Raw genomic sequence first — 24,044 nt, 5'->3', positions numbered from 1 at the left:
CCTAGCTAAATAACTGAGATCCCATGTCGCAGACGAAGGTCATGTAAAGAAGACACACAAGAAAATGTAATGACTGTATTCATTAGAACATAATAAGCACACTCGTTACAAAATACTGAAAATGTCTTAGGAATCTACCTATCGGTCGGCGTGTACAGTTATCATCAATTATATCGGACGTAAGTAGTACTAGTTGAACAAATAACTTGCTTATAATTACTCTGTTGTCAAGGTTTAACACATTTTTAGTTTCCACCGCAGTGTAGATATTTATAGCTGTACTGTACTCTCGCAATCAATATGCAAAAACTGTAACATGGCCTAGCGAACATTTCTGACATTAAAAAGTCGCGAATTCGTATAGGTTCGGTATTCGTACACGCACCTAGATTTATCGAATTTACAGCATTTATTTAATGACAATAATACTCGTAGTTGGCTAGACCATGCATTTAAGTAATATGCAAGATGTAGAAAGTAATACCATTAAAATAATGTACTAAATAGAAAAGTAGATCATTTACGAAAATAATCGTCATGACCACCATTTAGAATTGTTTTCACATAGCGTGTTAGTAATCATAAGAAAAGTTCAATCATAATATAAGCTATATAAGCTCTTTAAAATCATACCTTAAATCTTCAAAGGAAACCTAACTAGTACTTAAATAAATCATCATCTTATTCTTATCCACTAAAAGTAGGTAAATAATTCTTATGAACTAGATAATTTGTAACTGTATGCTTAATTAAATGAAAGTATGTAAACGTATGCTTATTGTATATCACAACAATCATACGTCTTTGTCAAATGCTAAAAAGGACGAATAATCACAAAAATAGCGTTATTTTGCATTCATTAGAATAAACTAACAAATGTTATTTAACTATTTTATTAAGCCTATGTCTAGTTAACAATCATAAGTATGTCATTAGGTATAATAAAGTTAAGTAATTAACGATTTAATAAATGCATAATTATGAAAATGCGCACTCTTAGTCTGGTAGTGATACAAAAATGAAAAAAAAAATTATGCATTTTTAACACAGAACAAGTATAGTTTGTTACAAGTTTCGATTCTCTAAATGGTGTTCATATTGTCATAGTCATAAATAAAATCTGTAGAATTAAAATTTTAGAAGTACCTACTTAATTTAATATTTCTGCATTAACTTTATGGCACTTTCATGTCCAAATATAATAAAAAATTAAAATATTTTCACTGGCTTAAAATACAAATATTAGGTTAATTGAATTTTATAAAGGTCCACTGTTTTATAATATAATTTGCGCACGTTTGAACTTGAACCATAGGTTATACATTGATACAACTATTAGAAGATACAGTAATATTACATCCATAAGAAATGGTTGAACATATTACTCTGTTTGTCGCAGCTTAACCCACTCATGACTTCTGAGGCACCTGGTGCGTCACTATAGTTATTATTAATACTTACAGATAAAAATGCCTACGAGTTCTGAAAAATCGCGTCTGCCTAAGTATGTCTCTTTCTGGGGAAAAAATGTTTGAAAATACTTCTTAAATTAAAATAACCTATTTAAACAGCTCTTGCGCAATCATTTCGATGAAGATACATGAATCGCTTGTCTGTCCTAAGTTCAAAGGGCAATCTTATTAAGATCTATTAGTTAAAGTAGTCAATTTACTAAAGAACTGCAGGATAATATCCGACTCACGTTATGTTAGTATATTGACGGTAAATAAGTTTTGCACCAAAACGTTAGTTAAATTTGATTGCATGGAAAGTTCCATAGTCATCTGAGTCACGGGCTGAGTAACGCTGATCAGTGTGACAATTGTGGTTACCGTAAATGGCCCCTAATGGCCCTAATATTCAATAAGACACGAATAAGTTTAAAAAATCCTAACATTTATAAATGAGCAAGTACAATTTGCGCCAACGCTAACACGAAAGCGAAGCCAACTATCTTATCCGCCGAAGACACCGGAGGTGGACGCACGTAATACGCGTCATACAGACTGTCCCAGAAGGTCATACGGCCGGAGTGGGGGTTGACTCGGCCGGATTCTTGGAGGGTGACGAGGGCAGTCGAAGAGTCGCCGGCGTAGTAGAGGTAGTTAAAGGCACTGGCGGTTACTGGTAGCCACGTCACTTGGTCGTTGGTCGGCTCCCTGGAAAAGGAAGGGTTAAAGTTAGGTCCATTATGTTTAGTTTGTGCTTGATAGTTTTTTATGCATTTGAATAATATTGCACGCTTTCTACGTTTGGAAGGTCTGTTTTTAATGACTATTATTTGTGTTAAATTAGAAAATCGAATGGATTTGGAATAAAACAGCCTGTCAAGTACAAGATGATATTGAAATAATTATGTTTGTGTTTGTTGTTGGCGTGTTTTGTGTGGCAAACAATACATTTTAATTAATGATTGTGAGCCAAACTCTAATAATGCGAATTATTATGAAATAATACTAAAAAAGCTAAAGTGTAGCAACAAAGTTAAACTGGCAATTTAACAAAAAAACAACTATAACTGACAGTTTTGAACAATAGCTGTAATAGTAGTAATGTAGTAGTACTTTAAAACATTAATATAACGACGTTGTTAGTATTTTTGTATATTTTAGCTTTAATCATCAAAACTGGAGACCTAAATTCGTGAGTTCAAATGTTTATTTAGCTTCAACGTCAAAATAAACACCGTGAAAAATCAACAACCTAGTTTCCACCACTAAGTAAACTGTCGAAAAGGGTCATTAAACTTTTATCAGCTCACCCGGTGTTAGCGAAGGACACGAAGCGCCTGACTAGAGATAACCTGGCGTTCTCATCCTCCGGCTTAAGGTCGTAATCGAACAGGTAGTTGAGAACAGCGCCGTGCCAGACTCCGTCGATCGGGATCTGATGGTAGATCCAATCGGAATTCCTCGTGCCTCTGTATGTGAACTCCAAGAGTCGCACGGCAGCTCTTGAGGTTAACGCTCTTTCCCTGGCTCCTCTTATCACAGACACAACCACTGCCGTATCTCCATGATAGTTCAAGAAATCTGTTATAGTTTCCATATTCACTGCTCTGTTATCCCAGTAGAACGTTCTTATATTGTTAGCTACAACGGTTTTGTTGGTTGTTGCATTGAATCCTAAATCTACCTGGATGAAGTCTGTGAAATTCGTTTGCATTCTTTCAAGCCATCCCTCATTAACCGCTTCGGCTGCTCTGATCGTGCCTTCTCTGTCCGTGTATCCGGCTATAAAAGGAATATGGCTGTAGTTGCCAGATCTTAATAAGTCAATGGGAGCTTCAGTGAGGAAAGTATCGTTGAGAGCTTTGTTTTCAATGCATGGAGCGAAAAGGACGGAGTTGTTCAGGAAACTAAGGCTCTGTAATGCTGGAGCCAGGAGGGATACATCGGTTGTGACTATTTTGCTAGCCAGTCCCCCTGGAGTCTCCCCTGTGTAACTGAGCTGTTCTGCAAAAATTTGAGCATATTTTAGAGGTTCGTAAGCAATAGCCCATGGTGCTAAAGCAGAACCACTCTGCGTTATAGCTTTATGAACTAAATTGGTTGCTAACGGAGATAGTGTGATCAGATCTACCATAGCCGCTCCCGAACCATGTCCAAATAGAAGCACATTGTTAGGATCACCGCCGAATCCTGCAATATTATCCCGTATCCATCGTAATCCTTGCACGACATCCTTTAATCCTGCATTGCCTGGTGCTTCAGGTACACCCAAGCATAAGAATCCAAAGATAGACAATCTGTAATTCATGGTCACCACAACCACGTCAGATTCAACGAGTCTTCTATAAGAGTACTGCTTGATGTCGATAGAAGAGTACTCATCTCCGAGTAGTATGACCATGACTGGTTTGGGCGTGGTGACGTTCTTTGTATGGATGTTGAGGACCAGACAATCCTCTACGCCTACGATTCCTCGAGGGGTGGGATGGGCGCATATGACTGTCCTGTCGATGGCATGGAAGACGCCAGGGTATGTTGCTGGTGGAGGCGGTGCCTGGAAATGAGAAAATATATATTAAATGACTAAGATAGGTTGACAATACAAAAATGCTCTCTGCTAGGCTATTCACTTCTGGCAGAACATACTAATTGATTCCGTAAACTATTTAGAAAGTTAGAATGGAGAGCGCTCACGGGTAATATAGTGTGAGAAGGCCTGCCAGACTAAGATAATGTGCTTTACGGAAAAAAACTAGATGGGAAATGCGTAATCAGGGCAAGTTGATGCGCCATGAGCCATGTTCGAGGCATATTTTATCAAGCAGTGGACGGCTATAATATACATATGATATTCATATTAAATATAGAATGAATGAATGAGTGTCAAATGAGCAAAAATAAAAAGGCAAGCTAGCAGTTCTTACAATTACATAAAACTTTTTATATATCGTTTAAACATGCCACTCCCTGTTGCACTTACTATAGCGGTTATCAAAGATAGTAGAAGTACCAACAAACAAACGATAGTTAGATAAGATAAAATGTCCAAATCCGGAGTGAGTGCATACTTCTTACAGATGTCAGAGAAACATTCCATTTCTATTTACTTATCTTTAAACTAACTCTTCAAAGATAGAGTCTGGCTAGCCAAAAATTGTTGACAGATATTTCGTTGTTGTATGACCAATTGTCTATGATTAAAAATAAAAACTTTTTACAAAAAAAAGCAAACCGACTTCAAAAAGGATGAAATAAAATATTATCCTTTTTGAAGTCTATGCGTTACCAACTGATATGTTTGAAGTCGGTGCCAAGCCAAATTTTGAAGCATACCATGATTTTGGTGCGATTCGATAAGGATGTGTAGGGACACATATCGAACACATACAGATGTACCTACGTTGGATTGCCTTACACGACGACAATGAACGTACTTTCTGTAGGTACAGTCGACGTTAAAAATATGTTTACACTTTTCGCCTTATTACAAAGGAGTAAGGTGCAAAAGTGTAAATATATCTTTGACGTCGATTGTATCTAAAGCCCCCTCCAGACTATGCGCGTGAATCGCGGGCGAAGCCGCGAACGCGAGTGTGGAGTCGATTTCGCAGATCTGCGTTCAGGACTCCACACTCGCGTTCGCGGCTTTGCGCCGCGATTCGCGCACGAGTGTGGAGGAGGCTTAAGAACACACCTCAGAACACACGATCAAACCTTCTTGGCGCAGTCTGTACCATGTTTGTCGGCACATTAGTGGAAATCCAATGCATTTTTTTTCGTCGTATTTTTTAAAGAGCATTTCTTACTAATGCTCGAACAGTCTATAGCACGCAAGTGTGAGATTGGGACTGAGTAATTTCCCGTCCCTTATCCAGAGGACTACATTTCAAAATATAAAACAATTTAAGAAATTTACCTTCTTGCCAAATTTCACCTAAAGCGGTTCAGTTGTTTAGCCTTGAAAAGGCGACAAAGAGGCAGAGGCAGTTCTAATGGGATTTATAGCCATAAAGCTGATTATTTTGACTGGTATTGTTACTACTTGGCTTGGCACCGACTTCAAACATATCAGTTGGTAACGCATAGACTTCAAAAAGGATAATATTTTATTTCATCCTTTTTGAAGTCGGTTTGCTTTTTTTTGTAAAAAGTTTTTATTTTTCCATTTTTAGTTTTAACGCATTGTTAAGAGCGCGACGCATGAATGAAAAACAAGATCATGTTTAACACTAAATTCGTGTACCTATTACTTTAATAAATATGTATGTAATCAGGAATTTTCTCGAGTCCGTCTGGGAAATTATAATTCCTGTCACTTACTACACTAAATCCATCCTCCGCCCGGCCACTGGCCCAATCCCTCAACGCCCCGATCACTCAACCTCACAGCGCATCAACCCCTGATCCAGGAACCCCTCGATCCTGAACCAGCAACCCTTCAACCGCCATTCCCCGACCCGTTAATCTCTGACCCCTTAACTCCTAACCCTAACCCCCGATCAGTAGCCTTACCAGCTTACCACGAGTTTGACATTGATATATTCGCTAGCATGTGTGTAACTTACTTCCTATGCATCTCGCTCGTACTAACCTTAGTGTGAGCGAGATGCATAAAAAGTTACATTTAGATGCATAAGACGTTAGCGAATATGTCAATGTCAAACTCGTGGTAAGGCTACAGTTGCAGTACATCAAATTGGTGGTTTTCGGAAGCAAATGCTCGAGTTACTTTAGAAAACCCCGAAATCACTTAACACGTGCCTTTAAAAATTGAGGAGTTCCCTCAATTCCTCATGGATTCCATCATCAGACCAGAACCAAAAATAATACGGAAACACCTTGGAGGTAACTTCTTCCAAACAAAAAAAGAATTACTCAAATCGGATCACAGGTGCCGGAGTAATCGGTGAACATACTTACATTTAAAGAAATCATCATCAAAATAATCATCATCATCAGGTCTACTTCATCAAATTAGTGGTTTTCGGGAGAAAATGCTCGAGTTGCTTAAGAAAACGCCCAAAACACCATGCATGTGCCTTTAAAAATTGAGGAGTTCCCTCAATTCCTCATGGATCCCATCATCAGAACAGAACCAAATTAAAATGGGACCAACTCGGAGGTAGCTCCTTTCAAACAAAAAAAGAATTACTCAAATCGGACTACGGATGTCGGAGTAATCGGTGAACGTACATAGAAAAAAAAAAAAATAGCCACAACCGAATACAGAACCTCCTCCTTCTATGAAATTGAAGTCGGTTAAAAAAGCTAAAAGTCAGTTGTCAATTTATGTCATTCATTCAAATTGTTTGCGGTTTATAAGGGGTTTATTTTAAATAATATTAATAATGTCTATACTGAGAGAGGTTCGCAAACTATTATTTAAGCTCGTAAATAATTACGACAATGTGCGAAGTCGACGTGTATAGCGTTGTATAACGAAAAACTGCAATGTTTACAACTATAGGGTTTGCACGACGGATCCGAAATGTATGGGAATATCCGCGGATCCGGATCCAGATCCGGATAATTTCATACATTTCGGATCCGGATTGCAAACCCTATTTACAACTCCTAAACAAATGTAAACAAATTAGAAGGTTGGTGCTCTATAAATAGTTTGATTCTTAGCATTTAGCATATTTGGCATAGTACTTATGTATTTTTATGGTGATGGATTAATATTACGGTATTATCTAGGTCTTATTTACACTACATTTCATTTTTCGCCTTGTTACAATGGTATATGGTGAGAAAGTGTTAACATATGTGTTTATCGTTGACTGTACTTTACATAGTGGTAGAAATGATGTGAGCTGACTTTGAGTGCACGTCAACGTATATTTAACTTATATCCTTAGGTACCTTACATGTGGCCACAAAATTAAAAATATTTTCTAGTATCAAAACTATAATTCCTACTACACAAAGTGTGACCAGCCCAAGATTTTTTGAATTTCCCGCCAAACATTTGTGTAATATTTCAGTAGCCAGACTTCTATCCTCAGATTATTTTGCCAAAAAAAATGTAGTTATAAAACATTTTGATGGATCGCAGAATGATTATAATCAAGTGCAAATGTTTACAAAACATTTTGCACAGTCGAAGTCAAAGATATATGTTTCCATTTTTCGCCTTATTACAATGGCGGAAAAGTGTAAACAACTTTGATTGTACCAGGTACTTACAGCATAGGCACTAGGCAGTATGTACAAATTTTATAAAGCCGAGCTATTCCACTCATAGAGATTTCAGAGACGGCTGCTTCCAGTTACAGAGGTAAAAATAAGAAATTTTCGAAAAAATGGATTCCGCTTATATGTAGAGGTCCCAAAATTCCACTTATAGAGGTAATTCGTTGCCAAGGGACTGGAACCTCGGTTCCAAAGTTCCAAACTGGACCCAAGTTCTCGAACTTTTCAACGAAAGAGGTTTTCCACTAACCCAGGTTCCACTTATCATGTTTCCACTGTACAGTGTACCTGACTGCTATCCTGACAGTTGCGTACTCGTTTCTTTTCTAGTAAGATGTGATCCCTAAATTTGAAACAGATTTTGAGCGTTACCTCCAGCATAATTTTCGTACCAACCAACCAACCAACTTAGTCCCAGAGTTTTTTTTTTAATTTGAATTTGGAACCTTCTCTTATTCAATTATAATTCAAATTCGATTCGAATTTGTCGTTTCTAAAAGACATCTGGACTTGGGAGGTTAAATTGACGGCTAGAACATTGGTAGGGAGCTGACAATAGGTTACAGGTAAATTGAGGTTGAATTGAAGTCAACATTATTGTAGATCAGACGATGCGGTCAATATGCCGGTGAATAAACTCAGCCTGGAGCGTTAATTGATATAAAGATCGCTCTTTTTTAAACAACGCAAAATGAGTGAAAAACCAACCTTTCCAAACAAAAACGCATCATGACCAAAAAACAACGGATTCTAATTTGAATCTTACCCCGTTCATAATAAGAACGAGTTTTAAAAGGCGCGAGTGGCGACTTTCATTTTCCTTTTTTTTTATAGAAATATAGGCCTGTTGGGCCTGTTGGGGTACCTAATTGTAAGCCGAGATCGCAAAAAAGGCTATTGAAGTGGATACGCGAAGCGTAAAATTGTTGTCTCGCTCGCTCTTACACAGTTTTGTGAGACGGAAAAGGGATGCGGGTTCCAGTGTTTTGTAATTTAATGGACCCATTCTCAGCAAGGCTTTTGATTGTTTTGTGCTTTTGGTTTAACTTCCTTGTGAAATTATAGATGGCTAGGTATAATGTTTAGTATTTGCGTAATAAATATAATAATACATACTACTATTATATAATCACTACACCTTAAAAAACCGGGCAAGTGCGAGTCGGACTCGCGCACGAAGGGTTCCGTACCATAATGCAAAAAAAAAACGAAAAAAAAGCAAAAAAAAAACGGTCACCCATCCAAGTACTGACCACTCCCGACGTTGCTTAGGTCAAAAATCACGTTTGTTGTATGGGAGCCCCATTTAAATCTTTATTTTATTCTGTTTTTAGTATTTGTTGTTATAGCGGCAACAGAAATACATCATCTGTGAAAATTTCAACTGTCTAGCTATCACGGTTCGTGAGATACAGCCTGGTGACAGACAGACGGACGGACGGACGGACGGACGGACGGACGGACAGCGAAGTCTTAGTAATAGGGTCCCGTTTTACCCTTTGGGTACGGAACCCTAAAAAAAACAAAGTCCCCCGCCGCGTCTATCTAATTAATTTAATTTAATTTAGAAATAGAAATAGAAATAGAAATACATTTATTTATGACAAACAAACACAGATGACAAAAACATGTTGACAAATATACAATGTATAACATTTAGTGAAAAATGCCATAAAAGGGTCACAACTCAGCATGTTGCTGGCAAAGCCAGCGCTGTTCTTCCGTTGTAACCCAGGCTTACGCCGTTCGACGACGAGGCGGTTATGCTATAATTTACTAAACTAATTAAAAACTAGAACTATACCTAAAACATAAAATTGAAACTAAAACTATTTAATATACAACTTCAACATTGCGGCAATTGCCGTATCTGGAACAGGCCTGACAGCCAAGTGACAGCTGGCCGCCACGCCATGGCCACGTCACACGGCACGACACCAGCACGGCCATATTTGTGCTATGACATAGCTATCCACGTGTACATTTTGTGCAGAAGACTTAAAAACTTCTAGTCGTAAAAGCTTTAAACAAACCAAAACTATATCACTAAATTAATTATTTGGAAAAGACGAACAAATTAAAATAAAGTGACAAAAAATAGTGCAGAAATGGTTGGCTCATGGGACATAACTACAGGTATGTGAAAAAAAAGGCTTCTTAGATAAAACTAGTATCACATCTTAAACTTTCCATTTATTTATTTATTTCAAAAAATATACTTATGTTTAGGTATACAAAAGTTTCGCCAAACTGTAAACAGTTTGTGGTTTGTTCTGTTTGTGTTTGTTCGCGATAAACTCAAAAACTACTGAACGGATTTTCATGCGGTTTTCACCTATCAATAGAGTGATTCTTGAGGAAGGTTTAGGTGTATAATTTGTTAACCCGTGCGAACCCGGGGCAGGTCGCTAGTTATCGTGTTTTTTAATGATATAGGAGGCAAGCGTCCACACATTACCGTCGACCACATGGACACTTGTATCTTTATAGGGGTTACAAGTGAGTCGCAGGATCGTATTAATCCGGAAATACCGCGGCCAACTGTCCATTACACAGTTTAAACAGGAAGTTTCCGTACTTGTTGTGGACTGCCAACCATCTAAGTGGTTAAGATGGATTTTTTCTTTAAATCTTTAGTAAATTCACAAGACAAATACCACAATTTTTTATGCAACGTTAACGCTGAATCTTCAACTTTTGGATATAATACCTAACTTGGATAAAAAAATTGTGATATAATTAATTTGCGTAAACTTTGCATTAAGTAGTTGAAACACGTAGTTGACATGTTGTTATAACTTTCCTGACGAATGAAGATACTTTTAAAAGGTCGAGATGTTTAGGACATTTCTGTGTTTGCTTACATTTAATTAATACTTAGTACGGAATGTTAACGACCCGCCATACCAGAAAAAATTGCAGTCAAAGTGGAATTATTGGTTATAGAAATTAGATTTGAAGTAGTATTGTTTTAAAATGGAATGAAACACAACAAAAGCAACTCTGTTTTATTTAACAATTAATACAATTATTCAAATTTCATTGGAGGTAATATTTGTACTAGTACAGTCACCTGCAATAATATGTTACACATCGAAGGCCGCAAAAATCTCTGACACGATCTTAATTCTAGAGCCACAAGAGCGTGTCTCATATTTTTGCGGCCTTCAAAGAGTATCATATTATTGCAGGTGACTGTAGCAGGGGGGTGTCACTACGCAGTTTAGGTACATTTGGCCGGCGCACGTCCCGGGCCGTTGGCCGTTGGGCTGGAAAGGTTCTCGAGTGGCGACCACGTACCGGAAGGCGCAGCGTGGGTAGACCTCACACAAGGTGGACTGACGGCCTGGTAAAGGTCGCGGGAGACCGCTGGATGCGGGTAGCGCAAGACCGGTCATTGTGGCACTCTTTGGGGGAGGCCTATGTCCAGCAGTGGACGTCCTCTGGCTGATATGATGATGATGATGATGACGTCCCGGGCAGGGCAGGCGTCAAGCCGCTCGGCTCGCACGATAGTCGTGTCACGTGGCGCTCGCGCAAAGAAGATTCGCGGTTCGTGCGCGGTTATAAGTTTCAATTTTGTTGCAGGCGGCGAGTATAGGTATAATTTTATACCTAAATCTGACTTTTGTGAAGGAGTGAATTTTCTGTACGGTAGTACTATTAGTTATTCTGTGACTGTAGTACCGTGGGACGCTACTATAGGTTATGCTTATGACGGCTTTTCCTCCAACATTAAATGCGAGCGTGACGTACCGGGACAAGTGTACAATAATTTATAAGTATTTAAAAACAGAATATGCTTTCGAGTTTCGAGTCGATTTAAAAACCTGGCAATGTTTTACTAAAATTCTAATATTTTCATAGACTTTGACATTTGATGACCGCACTCGACTACCAGCAGAATGCCAATGCCAATAACGTTGGAAAACCGAACGAATAAAAACTACGTTAAATACGTTGCCTCTAGTTTAAACGTTATGCACTATACTTTAAGAGTGGTTTTTGATTGATAACAAGAAAGAATTTGGTAAATATTTTGAGATGGGACGTAACTGTATGCCCACGCCTGTGTTAGCAAATGTAAAGATAATAAAACATAGCAACACCCAGGCGTGTGTTGTGTATGATGTCATTTGACGTAACCGCCGTGGATTCTAGCTTCTGCCCGCGACTTTGCGTGGAATGATGATGATTATTGATAGAAACTTTTCTATGTCCTTCCCCGGGCCTCAATCTATCTCAATTCCAAATTTCATCAATATCGGTTTAAGAGTGAAGGTAACAGACAGACAGACAGATAGGGAAGAGAGATAAAGTACTTACTTATATAGTATTAGTAGGGATTAACCGAGCGAAGGGAAGGTCTCCGTTTCGGCTTGAACAAGAATGCTTTCGTATGTCCTCTTCGGAACGCATTTCTCAACTGTTTCCGTTAAATTTTGTGAGCAGACTCAACAATATGGAATTTTTATGTCGATTCAACTTTAAGAAAATTTTCAAAATGGCGGAGCACTGGTGGTTCTCGAGGTCTACAGCTCACAGAGCCCCTAGTTAATTATGTAGATTCTTAGAAGTTTACAACCTGTGCGGGCGAATTGTCCCAAAGGCTTTAGAAGGCTTTTGAAAGAAGGTCGCTAGGGCTCGCAAAGGTTTACTAAAAAACAATACGATACAGCTTAATAACAGCGGGGAATAGGAGAATCGAAACGTGTATGCCAAGGGGGTCGCGTCATCGTCATAAAAAATATTGGGAGACACTGACATAGTGTAAAACAGGTATAGTAGTATACCCTATAATGGACACGGAACCAGTAATGGGACAAAAAAACACAATTCCTCTAAAATAAGTATATAAAAGTAGTTAATAAACACTGGATATATTTTTATCATAAATAAGAGTCCTAGAGCTGATTATGTTTGAATTTTTATTAAATTCGGTTATTTTTTAAGAAATGTGCGTCAACCCAAAAGTTGTCGTGCCACTGAAAAAAAATATCACTAAAAATTCTTAACAACTTCGCTAAGAGAGGTGAGTTAATTTATTAAATTTTAATTAATTAATACTTGATGAAAACTAGAATGTGTTTCGTTAATTGCATTTACCATGAGATAAGGTATATAACACACTATGTTGTGACTCCACAGAAGTAAAAAAATAGTGGTATTTGGTCCAATCCCATTATAGGAGCTGTAAAACTGCATACCTCCTATGATGGGACAATTGACATAATGATGCTTGCCATGCCATAATTTCATGTTTTAAACAATACAGAAGTAAAATGTAGTTACGAAATATGTCAACCAGGAGGTATTCTCGGACTTAGGATAAATTAATATCGTTTTTCCAAACTTTTATTTAACTTGCCTTGTTAGTTAGTGTGGGTCAAATCTTAGTAGCTGAATTTGACCCACTTTTCGATTTCCGATTCAGTTGAAATTTTGTGTAAGTACGTAATTAAGTATGCAAATCGGATGATAATGCAATATTATGATAACATGGACTTGATCTGATGATGGAGACAGGAGGTGGCCATGGGAACTTTATCGCAATAAACCCTAACTAATTGTGTTTGGGTATATTAGAATTGTCTCGATGAATCTAATACAATAATAATTAGCTGTGGAAAGAAAAATACATTCAGCGATAAAAGCTTATACCAAAAATTGATTTTTTTGCCATAACTTATTCCCCATTTCAAAATTTTATACTGATAGAGCAATGTCCATTATAGGGGGCCCATTACTGGATCCACGTCCATTACCGGGGGCCCATTACTGGAGCTTTGGTGTCCATGACTGGAGAAAAAAAGCATAGTTTTAATTTGTTAATTATGTGGAAACTCATTGCAGTATCTTTGATACAACACGCCTAAAACATGAAAGGCGAATAGGACTTTCATCTTTTAACACGCTAAGCGGAAGACCATTTACATGTACAAGGGAAATATCATAAATACTCCAAATTTCCTCTTAAATGTCCCATGACTGGTGCTGTTACTATAATTAGGTAAACAATGACACCATGCGGATTTAGATTATGATAGATAGCATGTTTAAAGCATGACGAATACAAAGTTATGTGTAATTTAGACTTATACAAAGACATGGTGTACTAGGTACTTACCTGTTTAAAATAGTAGTAATAATGCAACTCGATAAGTCGGCAAACGTACTATTCTATTACTACTACTAGCCAATGGTTTTTGAGCAAAGTTTTAAGTACTTTATCAATTTTATCATCGAATAGATACCTAAGCGGTTACCATCAGTTTGTCACTGACATAAACGCCGTCGAGAACGTAATTTACTTTCTATACATCCCGTTTGCACTAATATGCGAGTGCGAGCGAGATGTATAGAAAGTAAATTACGTTCTCGACGGCGTTTATGTCAGTGACAAACTGATGGTAACCGTACTAGTGACAGCCAATGAGCCAAAGTAAAATAAAGTAAAGTAAAATCGGGCAAGTGCGAGTTTTAAAATGGAATGAAACACAACAAAAGCAACTCTGTTTTATTTAACAATTAATACAATTATTCAAATTTCATTGGAGGTAATATTTGTACTAGTACAGTCACCTGCAATAATATGTTACACATCGAAGGCCGCAAAAATCTCTGACACGATCTTAATTCTAGAGCCACAAGAGCGTGTCTCATATTTTTGCGGCCTTCAAAGAGTATCATATTATTGCAGGTGACTGTAGCAGGGGGGTGTCACTACGCAGTTTAGGTACATTTGGCCGGCGCACGTCCCGGGCCGTTGGCCGTTGGGCTGGAAAGGTTCTCGAGTGGCGACCACGTACCGGAAGGCGCAGCGTGGGTAGACCTCACACAAGGTGGACTGACGGCCTGGTAAAGGTCGCGGGAGACCGCTGGATGCGGGTAGCGCAAGACCGGTCATTGTGGCACTCTTTGGGGGAGGCCTATGTCCAGCAGTGGACGTCCTCTGGCTGATATGATGATGATGATGATGACGTCCCGGGCAGGGCAGGCGTCAAGCCGCTCGGCTCGCACGATAGTCGTGTCACGTGGCGCTCGCGCAAAGAAGATTCGCGGTTCGTGCGCGGTTATAAGTTTCAATTTTGTTGCAGGCGGCGAGTATAGGTATAATTTTATACCTAAATCTGACTTTTGTGAAGGAGTGAATTTTCTGTACGGTAGTACTATTAGTTATTCTGTGACTGTAGTACCGTGGGACGCTACTATAGGTTATGCTTATGACGGCTTTTCCTCCAACATTAAATGCGAGCGTGACGTACCGGGACAAGTGTACAATAATTTATAAGTATTTAAAAACAGAATATGCTTTCGAGTTTCGAGTCGATTTAAAAACCTGGCAATGTTTTACTAAAATTCTAATATTTTCATAGACTTTGACATTTGATGACCGCACTCGACTACCAGCAGAATGCCAATGCCAATAACGTTGGAAAACCGAACGAATAAAAACTACGTTAAATACGTTGCCTCTAGTTTAAACGTTATGCACTATACTTTAAGAGTGGTTTTTGATTGATAACAAGAAAGAATTTGGTAAATATTTTGAGATGGGACGTAACTGTATGCCCACGCCTGTGTTAGCAAATGTAAAGATAATAAAACATAGCAACACCCAGGCGTGTGTTGTGTATGATGTCATTTGACGTAACCGCCGTGGATTCTAGCTTCTGCCCGCGACTTTGCGTGGAATGATGATGATTATTGATAGAAACTTTTCTATGTCCTTCCCCGGGCCTCAATCTATCTCAATTCCAAATTTCATCAATATCGGTTTAAGAGTGAAGGTAACAGACAGACAGACAGATAGGGAAGAGAGATAAAGTACTTACTTATACAGGGTGAAATTTAATTCACTGGCCAAATTGAAACACCCGAAAGAACTCGAAAAAATATTAAACACGTGTTTTTTCTTTTAATACCGCTCAGTACATTTTTTTCGAAATAACTCATCATCAAGTTGTCCTAAAAACCTCGTACGTTATGGTGAACCGACAACTACCCACTACACCCGCTTCTCTCTTATCAGTTAAGGTCATTGACACCCCGCCCCTCCCGCTGTTTGCAATCGCGTCACCAATTATGAACCCTATTGCAGCGAGATAAGACGCTTACCTACATAAGTTGCTAATTTTTCCTTCATACTTTAACGGGCTTAGAGCCATCAAAATGCAAAGGCAACCCATTTTTAATCTAAAATATTATTTCTGCCTAATGATTATTAACAAAACGTCCGTGGCTTAAAAACAATGAGTAAAAACTAGGTCAGGAATCTTTGCATTCAGGCGTATTTAAAAAATTGAATCATCTTTTGTACTTACATTTGATTAAAAGTCGACGCAATTAACGAAAGTCCCACGAGATGGTACTCTTGGATTCAATCCTTGTCTGCGAAGGCGTGGAACTGATTCCATTTCGTATAATCTTTGTGCACCACGTAAACACTCACCACTTAATAAATAACACCGTACCATTTCCTAATATTCCCGGTTCGAAAACATTTTTTTAAACCTTAGTACGCGCGCGATTATTATTTTAAGGTTGGCGAGTGACGAGTGACTAATCATTTATGCTAACCGTTATGTTTACCGCTAGCGCGGAATGGTTTAGACTACCCTCGAAATTGATAAACCTGCCTACCATCGCCAACACTAACTAGGTGGACCCTATTGCAACGATTATAAGGTTTAGTGAAGGTCAGATAAGGGTTTTGCTGATGTTGTTGTTAAAACCTACTATTAGGTTTGTTTACATTTGTGGTAATAGGGTGACCACGACTCGTGGAAAGTATTTAAAAATTGAAAAATGAAAATTAAAAAAAAAATGTACTCTTTTTTTTCGCTAAATAGATTCCTTAAGTGTAACCTAGTGCCTGGAATGAATATGGCCAGTGATTTAAATTTCACCCTGTATAGTATTAGTAGGGATTAACCGAGCGAAGGGAAGGTCTCCGTTTCGGCTTGAACAAGAATGCTTTCGTATGTCCTCTTCGGAACGCATTTCTCAACTGTTTCCGTTAAATTTTGTGAGCAGACTCAACAATATGGAATTTTTATGTCGATTCAACTTTAAGAAAATTTTCAAAATGGCGGAGCACTGGTGGTTCTCGAGGTCTACAGCTCACAGAGCCCCTAGTTAATTATGTAGATTCTTAGAAGTTTACAACCTGTGCGGGCGAATTGTCCCAAAGGCTTTAGAAGGCTTTTGAAAGAAGGTCGCTAGGGCTCGCAAAGGTTTACTAAAAAACAATACGATACAGCTTAATAACAGCGGGGAATAGGAGAATCGAAACGTGTATGCCAAGGGGGTCGCGTCATCGTCATAAAAAATATTGGGAGACACTGACATAGTGTAAAACAGGTAATTAGGTAAACAATGACACCATGCGGATTTAGATTATGATAGATAGCATGTTTAAAGCATGGCGAATACAAAGTTATGTGTAATTTAGACTTATACAAAGACATGGTGTACTAGGTACTTACCTGTTTAAAATAGTAGTAATAATGCAACTCGATAAGTCGGCAAACGTACTATTCTATTACTACTACTAGCCAATGGTTTTTGAGCAAAGTTTTAAGTACTTTATCAATTTTATCATCGAATAGATACCTAAGCGGTTACCATCAGTTTGTCACTGACATAAACGCCGTCGAGAACGTAATTTACTTTCTATACATCCCGTTTGCACTAATATGCGAGTGCGAGCGAGATGTATAGAAAGTAAATTACGTTCTCGACGGCGTTTATGTCAGTGACAAACTGATGGTAACCGTACTAGTGACAGCCAATGAGCCAAAGTAAAATAAAGTAAAGTAAAATCGGGCAAGTGCGAGTCTGACTCGCGCACGAAGGGTTCCGTCCGTACCATACTGCAAAAAACGGCAAAAAGAACGGTGCACCCATCCATGTACTGACCCCGCCCGACGTTGCTTAACTTCGGTCAAAAATCACGTTTGTTGTATGGGAGCCCCACTTAAATCTTTATTTTATGCTGTTTTTAGTATTTGTTGTTATAGCGGCAACAGAAATACATCATCTGTGAAAATTTCAACTGTCTAGCTATCACGGTTCGTGAGATACAGCCTGGTGACAGACGGACGGACGGACGGACGGACAGCGGAGTCTTAGTAATAGGGTCCCGTTTTACCCTTTGGGTACGGAACCCTAAAACTGAAGACAGTTATCTACATTTAAAGCAATTACAATCATGGTTGTACCGGTTCCTACACTAGGCGTAGCCTGTCACGTAGGTAACCAATTCAGCTACGAATTATCAATGACTTGGTTTTTGCGAAATGCCAATAAAACATTATACATTTAATGAAATTACTAGTAAGTAGTTAATCACCTTAATAGTGACACATAATAAAGTGACTAAGTAAATAAATAAATAAATAAATATTAAGGACATTTTTACACAAATTGACTAAGCCCCACGGTAAGCTTAAGAAAGCTTGTGTTGTGGGTACTCAGACAACGATATATATAATATATAAATACTTAAATACATAGAAAACAACCATGACTCAGGAACAAATATCTGTATCATCATACAAATAAATGCCCTTACCAGGACTCGAACCCGGGACCATCGGCTTCATAGGCAGGGTTATTACCCACTAGGCCAAACCGGTCGTCAAACTAAGTATTTATTTAAACTTTATTACACAAACATACACAATTATGTAGAAATGGCGGACTTAATGCCAAAAGGCATTATCTACCAGTCAACCGTAGGGCCAATCAGAAACACTTAAAGATGGTGCAGGGCAAAACGAACAATCCAGTAAAGAAAATTGAGAAATGCATTATAACTACATTGCAGTATATGCTTTCATACATACACATACACATACATATATTATATGAATAAATATATGGGATGATTGATGGACATTAGACGAGTTAGCAGATGACTTCGGAATTCGAAGCATCCAGTTGAAAACAAAATTAAATTTGCTTGGTATTTATATACTTACACTGGCGACCCGCCCCAGCCCGGCAGCACCTAAACCTTCCTCAAGATTCACTCTATTGATAGGTGAAAACCGCATGAAAATCCGTTCAGTAGTTTTTAGGGTTCCGTACCCAAAGGGTAAAAACGGGACCCTATTACTAAGACTCCGCTGTCCGTCCGTCCGTCTGTCACCAGGCCGTATCTCATGAACCGTGATAGCTAGGCAGTTGAAATTTTCACAGATGATGTATATCTGTTGCCGCTATAACAACAAATACTAAAAAGTAACGGAACCCTCGGTGGGCGAGTCCGACTCGCACTTGTCCGGTTTTGAGTTTATCGCAAACACACACACAGGCAGACGCGGCGGGGGACTTTGTTTTATAAGGTGTAGTGATAAATTAACACACCTTTGTTACTTTACATAGGTGTGCTCGAATATGTTTGGTCAACATTTAATGCTAATACCAAAAAGAATAGATAGTACAGACGGGTCCTGTCATTGTAAAATGTGTAGTCACTGTAAATTTACTGCCATCTACCGACACACGACTAAAACTCAAAATGAAAACGTATAAAGTTATCAAAAAATGTATATATATAGATAAATTATTTTATTATTTTTATATCATTTTGATCCATGTTCATTCACTGATATCTATGTGTTAAAATTGTTAAATATGAAACGGTGTCGTCACGCCATCTAGCCGAGGATAGGCTAAAGGTGTGTGCGGCATCTATTCGAGAATGACTTTTACTTGAATTCCGAGGCACGTTTTTTCCTTAGACTTTATTCGTCTTATACGAAGTTACATATGTCTTTGCTTAAATGTACCAACATCCACACTGTTAACTGTCCATTGATAAACCTTATTAAAAAAGGCATAAGGCCCACCAATGGACAGTTAAGTGTTGCTGTTTGTATTCGTATGTGTATGATGTTTATATTGCGCCTAGGTGTTCCATAGGTATCTAACATAGTCTAATAAAACATGGTCTTCTCTTCCCAGAGTGACACAAGCCTACGTCACAATAACATTGCCACTTTATATAGCGCTATCGCATATTATCATATAGCGCTGTCGCGTGATGACGTAGGCTTGTGTCAGTGAGGTGACCTAGAAAAGACGGGAAGAGAGTACCAGGCGGAGTATATTATTATACCATGGTATCTAACATTTTATTTGCGCACTCATTCACACGTCAGCAATCGGAACGAAACACAGCACCCATTATCGTAACATAAGATATATGATAGAATGAGACAGCAATAAGTACTTGTGCATGTTTGCATTATTGTTTATCACCAGATATATAATCGATTAGAATGCGCGTGACACGATTGATTTATGGTTTCCTATAACTTTAGTTTAGTTAGTAGGTTTATTTACTTGGAGGATATAAATAACCGAACGGAGACGCCTTGGGGGTTGTGCACAAATCACGCGAGGTGTTTTCGGCTACTTTTTGACCCCCCTCCTTGGTGATATTTGGTCAGGTTTTTGTCTACCCCCTCCCCCCACACAACCTCACGTATATTTTTTTGATTTTTTTTTCATTCGACCTAATTTTAAGATAAATAGTATTGTGTATATAAAAGCTTGTTTATTTTTCTATTTTCGTTAAATAGACTCGCTATTTTGAAGTGCAGTGTGAAGATTTATGTTTAACGAAACTGAGAAAAAGTATCTACTCATGTGGTAGGTTTTTTGTCTTAGGTGAGGTTTCCTTAGTTATACCCCCCCTCCCCCAACGTGATCTATCGTGATTTTTTCGTGACCCCCCTCCCCCTATCGAACCTTTTGTGCACATTTCCATACTTAATACTATTACTTCGTCTGCGTAATACTTAATATTAGAGATGCCACGAATATTCGGCAACTATTCGGTATTCAGCCTATTCGGCCACTTTGCCGAATATTCGGTATTCGGCCGAATAGTAGGCAACATTCGGCCGAATATCTGTTGCACCTACCTAAAAAGAAAAATTACTCAAAAAAATAACCAACACTAGGAATATTAAATTTTTAAAATGCATTCTAGGAATGTAGTTAAATACGAAGGTACGTTTTTGAGCATTTGTTGATTACAAAACATTTTATTTTTATCATGGGTCTGATTTGATTGACTCTAACTACATTCATTAATTCTGTTCATCAAAAATATATCTTAGCAAAAGTTGTGCTTTGTTGGCGAAAATTTTTTCATAATAATTATGACTCAAAATGGTTGCATGTCATGCCGAATATTCGGTATTCGGCCGAGAGAGGGGCCGATTATTCGGTATTCGGTCAAATTCACTATTCGGGGCATCTCTACTTAATATTATAAAAGCGAAAGTAAATCTGTTTGTATATTACCTCTTCACGCTTAAAAACCGCTGAACCGATTTACATAGTTGGGCAAAATATTATTGGGTATGCAGTTATGTACCTAGTTTGAAGCCCGAGGAAGGTGATTCGAAAAAAATTCTTATGCACCTTTCAAGAATTCAAACTCAATCGTAATGTAATCGATTTTATTAAATTAAAGATAGCAAGTATCACTATTCACTTTACAATACAAGTGCACTCGTCAAGCGCTGTCACCATAATGACCGCCTTTTTCGATCATCATGGCGCCCAGAAACCGGACCGGAAACGAGTCGGATTGGCGCCTCATAATACTCTTCTCTGATTGGCTGGTTAGAAGCGGGCTGTCAAAACTGACATTAGTGTTGCTAGCCATAATAATTGTGACCAAAAGGTCATTAAATATTAAATTATCATGAAAAATCACACCAATATTACATTATCAATTAAAAATCATAACACTCGGCCATCCGACTTGTACACCGTCCCGGTGTACACTCATTACATACTCTAAATTAGACAATCGTATTAAGATTCTATTACAAATAACATAACACAGTAGGCACTTTTCATATAACTGCAACCTAAAATTAACAAAATTTAAGCTTTAATTTCACAAAACGAGATTCCAACTTTAATTAATTAATTTATACATTACACACTGTCAATACCGCTTTTATGAGTAAGACAATTAATCTTATAAAATCGGCTTGCATTATCTTCTGAAACCTGATATTATATCAGTAAATACTACAAGTAAAATCATAACACTCTGTCATTTAAGCAAATACACTGGTTAGTATCTACAATGGTTACATTATGAAACAATTATACTATCCTCTAATTCTTTTGAGATCGCTTTTTTAATTCTGATAAGGGAATATTATCGTCTGTTTCATAATCTGAGGTTTCGCTACAACTACTACTAGGTAAAGACTTATTTGAGTCAGGGTTAGGTGAATTAATCTTGATCCAAGGTCTTAACCTATCGACTGCAACGACACTCTTAAACGGCCTTTTCTTTTTGCCGAATCCGGGAATTTCGGCTATTTGGTACCTATCGTTGCCCAAAATCTTTACAACTTTATAGGGACCAATAAATTTAGACAACAGTTTTGTGCTATTTCCCTTATTGTAAAAATTAGTGCGAGTTAATTTCACCAAATCCCCTTCCTTAAAAACTGCAGCGGGAACTCTTCCTAAATCGAATCTCAGTTTCTGTTTGGTTTGGCTCATTTGAATGTTGTCATCGACTTCTCTCCTCAAATCTGTCATGGATTTGCGAGCGGCGTCGGTTTCAACACCCAACTTGTTTGAGAGACCATCTTGAGATTTAATACCAAAAAGAGTCTCCGATGCAGTTTTCTGGGTGGTGGCATTGATGGTGTTATTTATGCCCCACTGAATTTTTTTCAGACACACGTCCCAACTTCGTTCGTCTTGACCTAAATTATGCCTCATCATGGAATTTAATATAGTCTGATTGAACCTTTCGGCTTGACCGTTTGCCCTAGGGCAAGCCACCGCGTTTAGGATATGTTTGATACCATTAGAATCACAAAATCTTTTAAAAGCCGCTGATGTAAACGAGGTACCTCGGTCGGAAATTATTCGCGAGGGATACATGAAATCATGAAAAACATCTTCTAATACTTTCACTGTGGTTTTTGTCTTAGTATTCTTTACCGGTTTCACAAAAACGTATTTAGTGAATCCGTCTACAATTGTCAAAATATACGCATTACCTTTAACACTCTTTACAAATGGACCTAAGTGGTCCACGTGAATCGTGTGAAACGGTTTGTCGCCTTTTGGTATGGGATACAATTGGCCTTGCTTTTGTTTAGCAGAACTATCCTTATTATACGCGCAAGATATACAGTTGTCCACGTATTTTTTTATAAAACGACGAAGTTTTGGAAACCAGTATTGCCCTTGAACCCTCTCTATAGTCTTAGTTACCCCAAGGTGTCCGATATCGTCATGGTTCGCGTGACAAATTTGAAACCGCGCGCTTCGCGGCACTACCAAACGCAAATTATCGTCTACTCTCCTATAAAGCTTATGATCTTTGAACACATAGTTTTTCTTAATGTCCCTAGCCTCCTCGTCATTTTCCGGCTTAAGAATCTTCATGATACGTGCTACATCAGGATCGGACAGCTGTAAGGTCAAAAGCCAATCATCTTTTTCTATGTTATAAACAGTGTACGTGTGTGAGTCGTTGTCGTTATCTGTCAACCTAGTATTACGACTAAGAGCGTCAGCATGGGTCATTTGTGTACCAGGCCTATACTCTATATCGAAGGTGAACTCGCTAATTTGGAGCCACCATCTGGCGATTCGAGGTACTAGGTCGCGCTTGGTCAACGTTGTCCTGATAGCGTTACAGTCTGTCACAACCTTAAAATTAATTCCTAATAGGTACACTCTAAACTTTTTTAGAGAGTTCACTATCGCCAAAGTTTCTAGCTCATACGAATGCAAGTGACGCTCTTCCGGAGTGGTCTGCCTACTAAAATAGGCTACTGGTTTCAACACACGAGGATTCTCTTGCCACTGTAGCAGTATTCCGGCCACTCCAAGAGAACTTGCATCCGTATGAAGCTCGGTGTCAAGTTTAGGGTCGTATAAAGCTAATATTGGACGATCGATCAACATACTTTTTAACGTGGTGAAAGCATGAAGCTCTACTTCAGACCATTTAAATGCCACATCTTTCTTCAGTAGATTTGTGAGTGGTCTAGCAATCTCGCCAAAACCTTTCACAAATCTCCGGAAATACCCAGCCAGGCCTAAAAACTGCCTAACCTCGTGCACTGTCTGAGGGATAGGAAATGTCCTGACTGCCAATATTTTATCTTCATTGGGCCGAATCCCATCAGCCGAGATTTCATAGCCAAGGTAATTAATCGTGTTGTCAAAGAAGCGACATTTTGACAGTTTAAGTGTAAGACCATTCTCCCTGATGAGTTTCAAGACATCTTCTAATCTCTCTATACCTTGCTCTAAATCACCAGATGGCACAAGGATGTCGTCCAGGTATGCTAATGCAGATTCAAATCGCTTCGATCCAAGCATTCG

The 24,044-nt window shown here is 38.3% G+C and overlaps 2 protein-coding genes across 11 annotated transcripts in view; one reads left to right on the top strand and one right to left on the bottom strand.

Annotated features, from left to right (window-relative positions):
* Positions 1-24,044, top strand: part of LOC134798418 (transient receptor potential cation channel trpm) — a 407,980-nt gene that overhangs the window by 64,899 nt on the left and 319,037 nt on the right. The window lies entirely within an intron of this gene.
* LOC134798387 (carboxylic ester hydrolase-like) overlaps positions 62-24,044 on the bottom strand; it is a 28,600-nt gene continuing 4,617 nt past the window's right edge. Inside the window, exons 2-3 of the mRNA XM_063770802.1 lie at positions 2,762-4,005; positions 62-2,159 (exon numbers count right to left, since the gene is read on the bottom strand). Coding sequence (XP_063626872.1) covers positions 1,898-2,159; positions 2,762-4,005 — 1,506 coding nt within the window. The 3' untranslated portion in view covers positions 62-1,897. The remainder of the gene's footprint in view (positions 2,160-2,761; positions 4,006-24,044) is intronic.

The sequence above is a fragment of the Cydia splendana genome, chromosome 16, assembly GCF_910591565.1.
Source record: "Cydia splendana chromosome 16, ilCydSple1.2, whole genome shotgun sequence".
Lineage (NCBI taxonomy): Eukaryota > Metazoa > Arthropoda > Insecta > Lepidoptera > Tortricidae > Cydia > Cydia splendana.
This window is presented reverse-complemented; position numbering and strand designations above follow the sequence as displayed.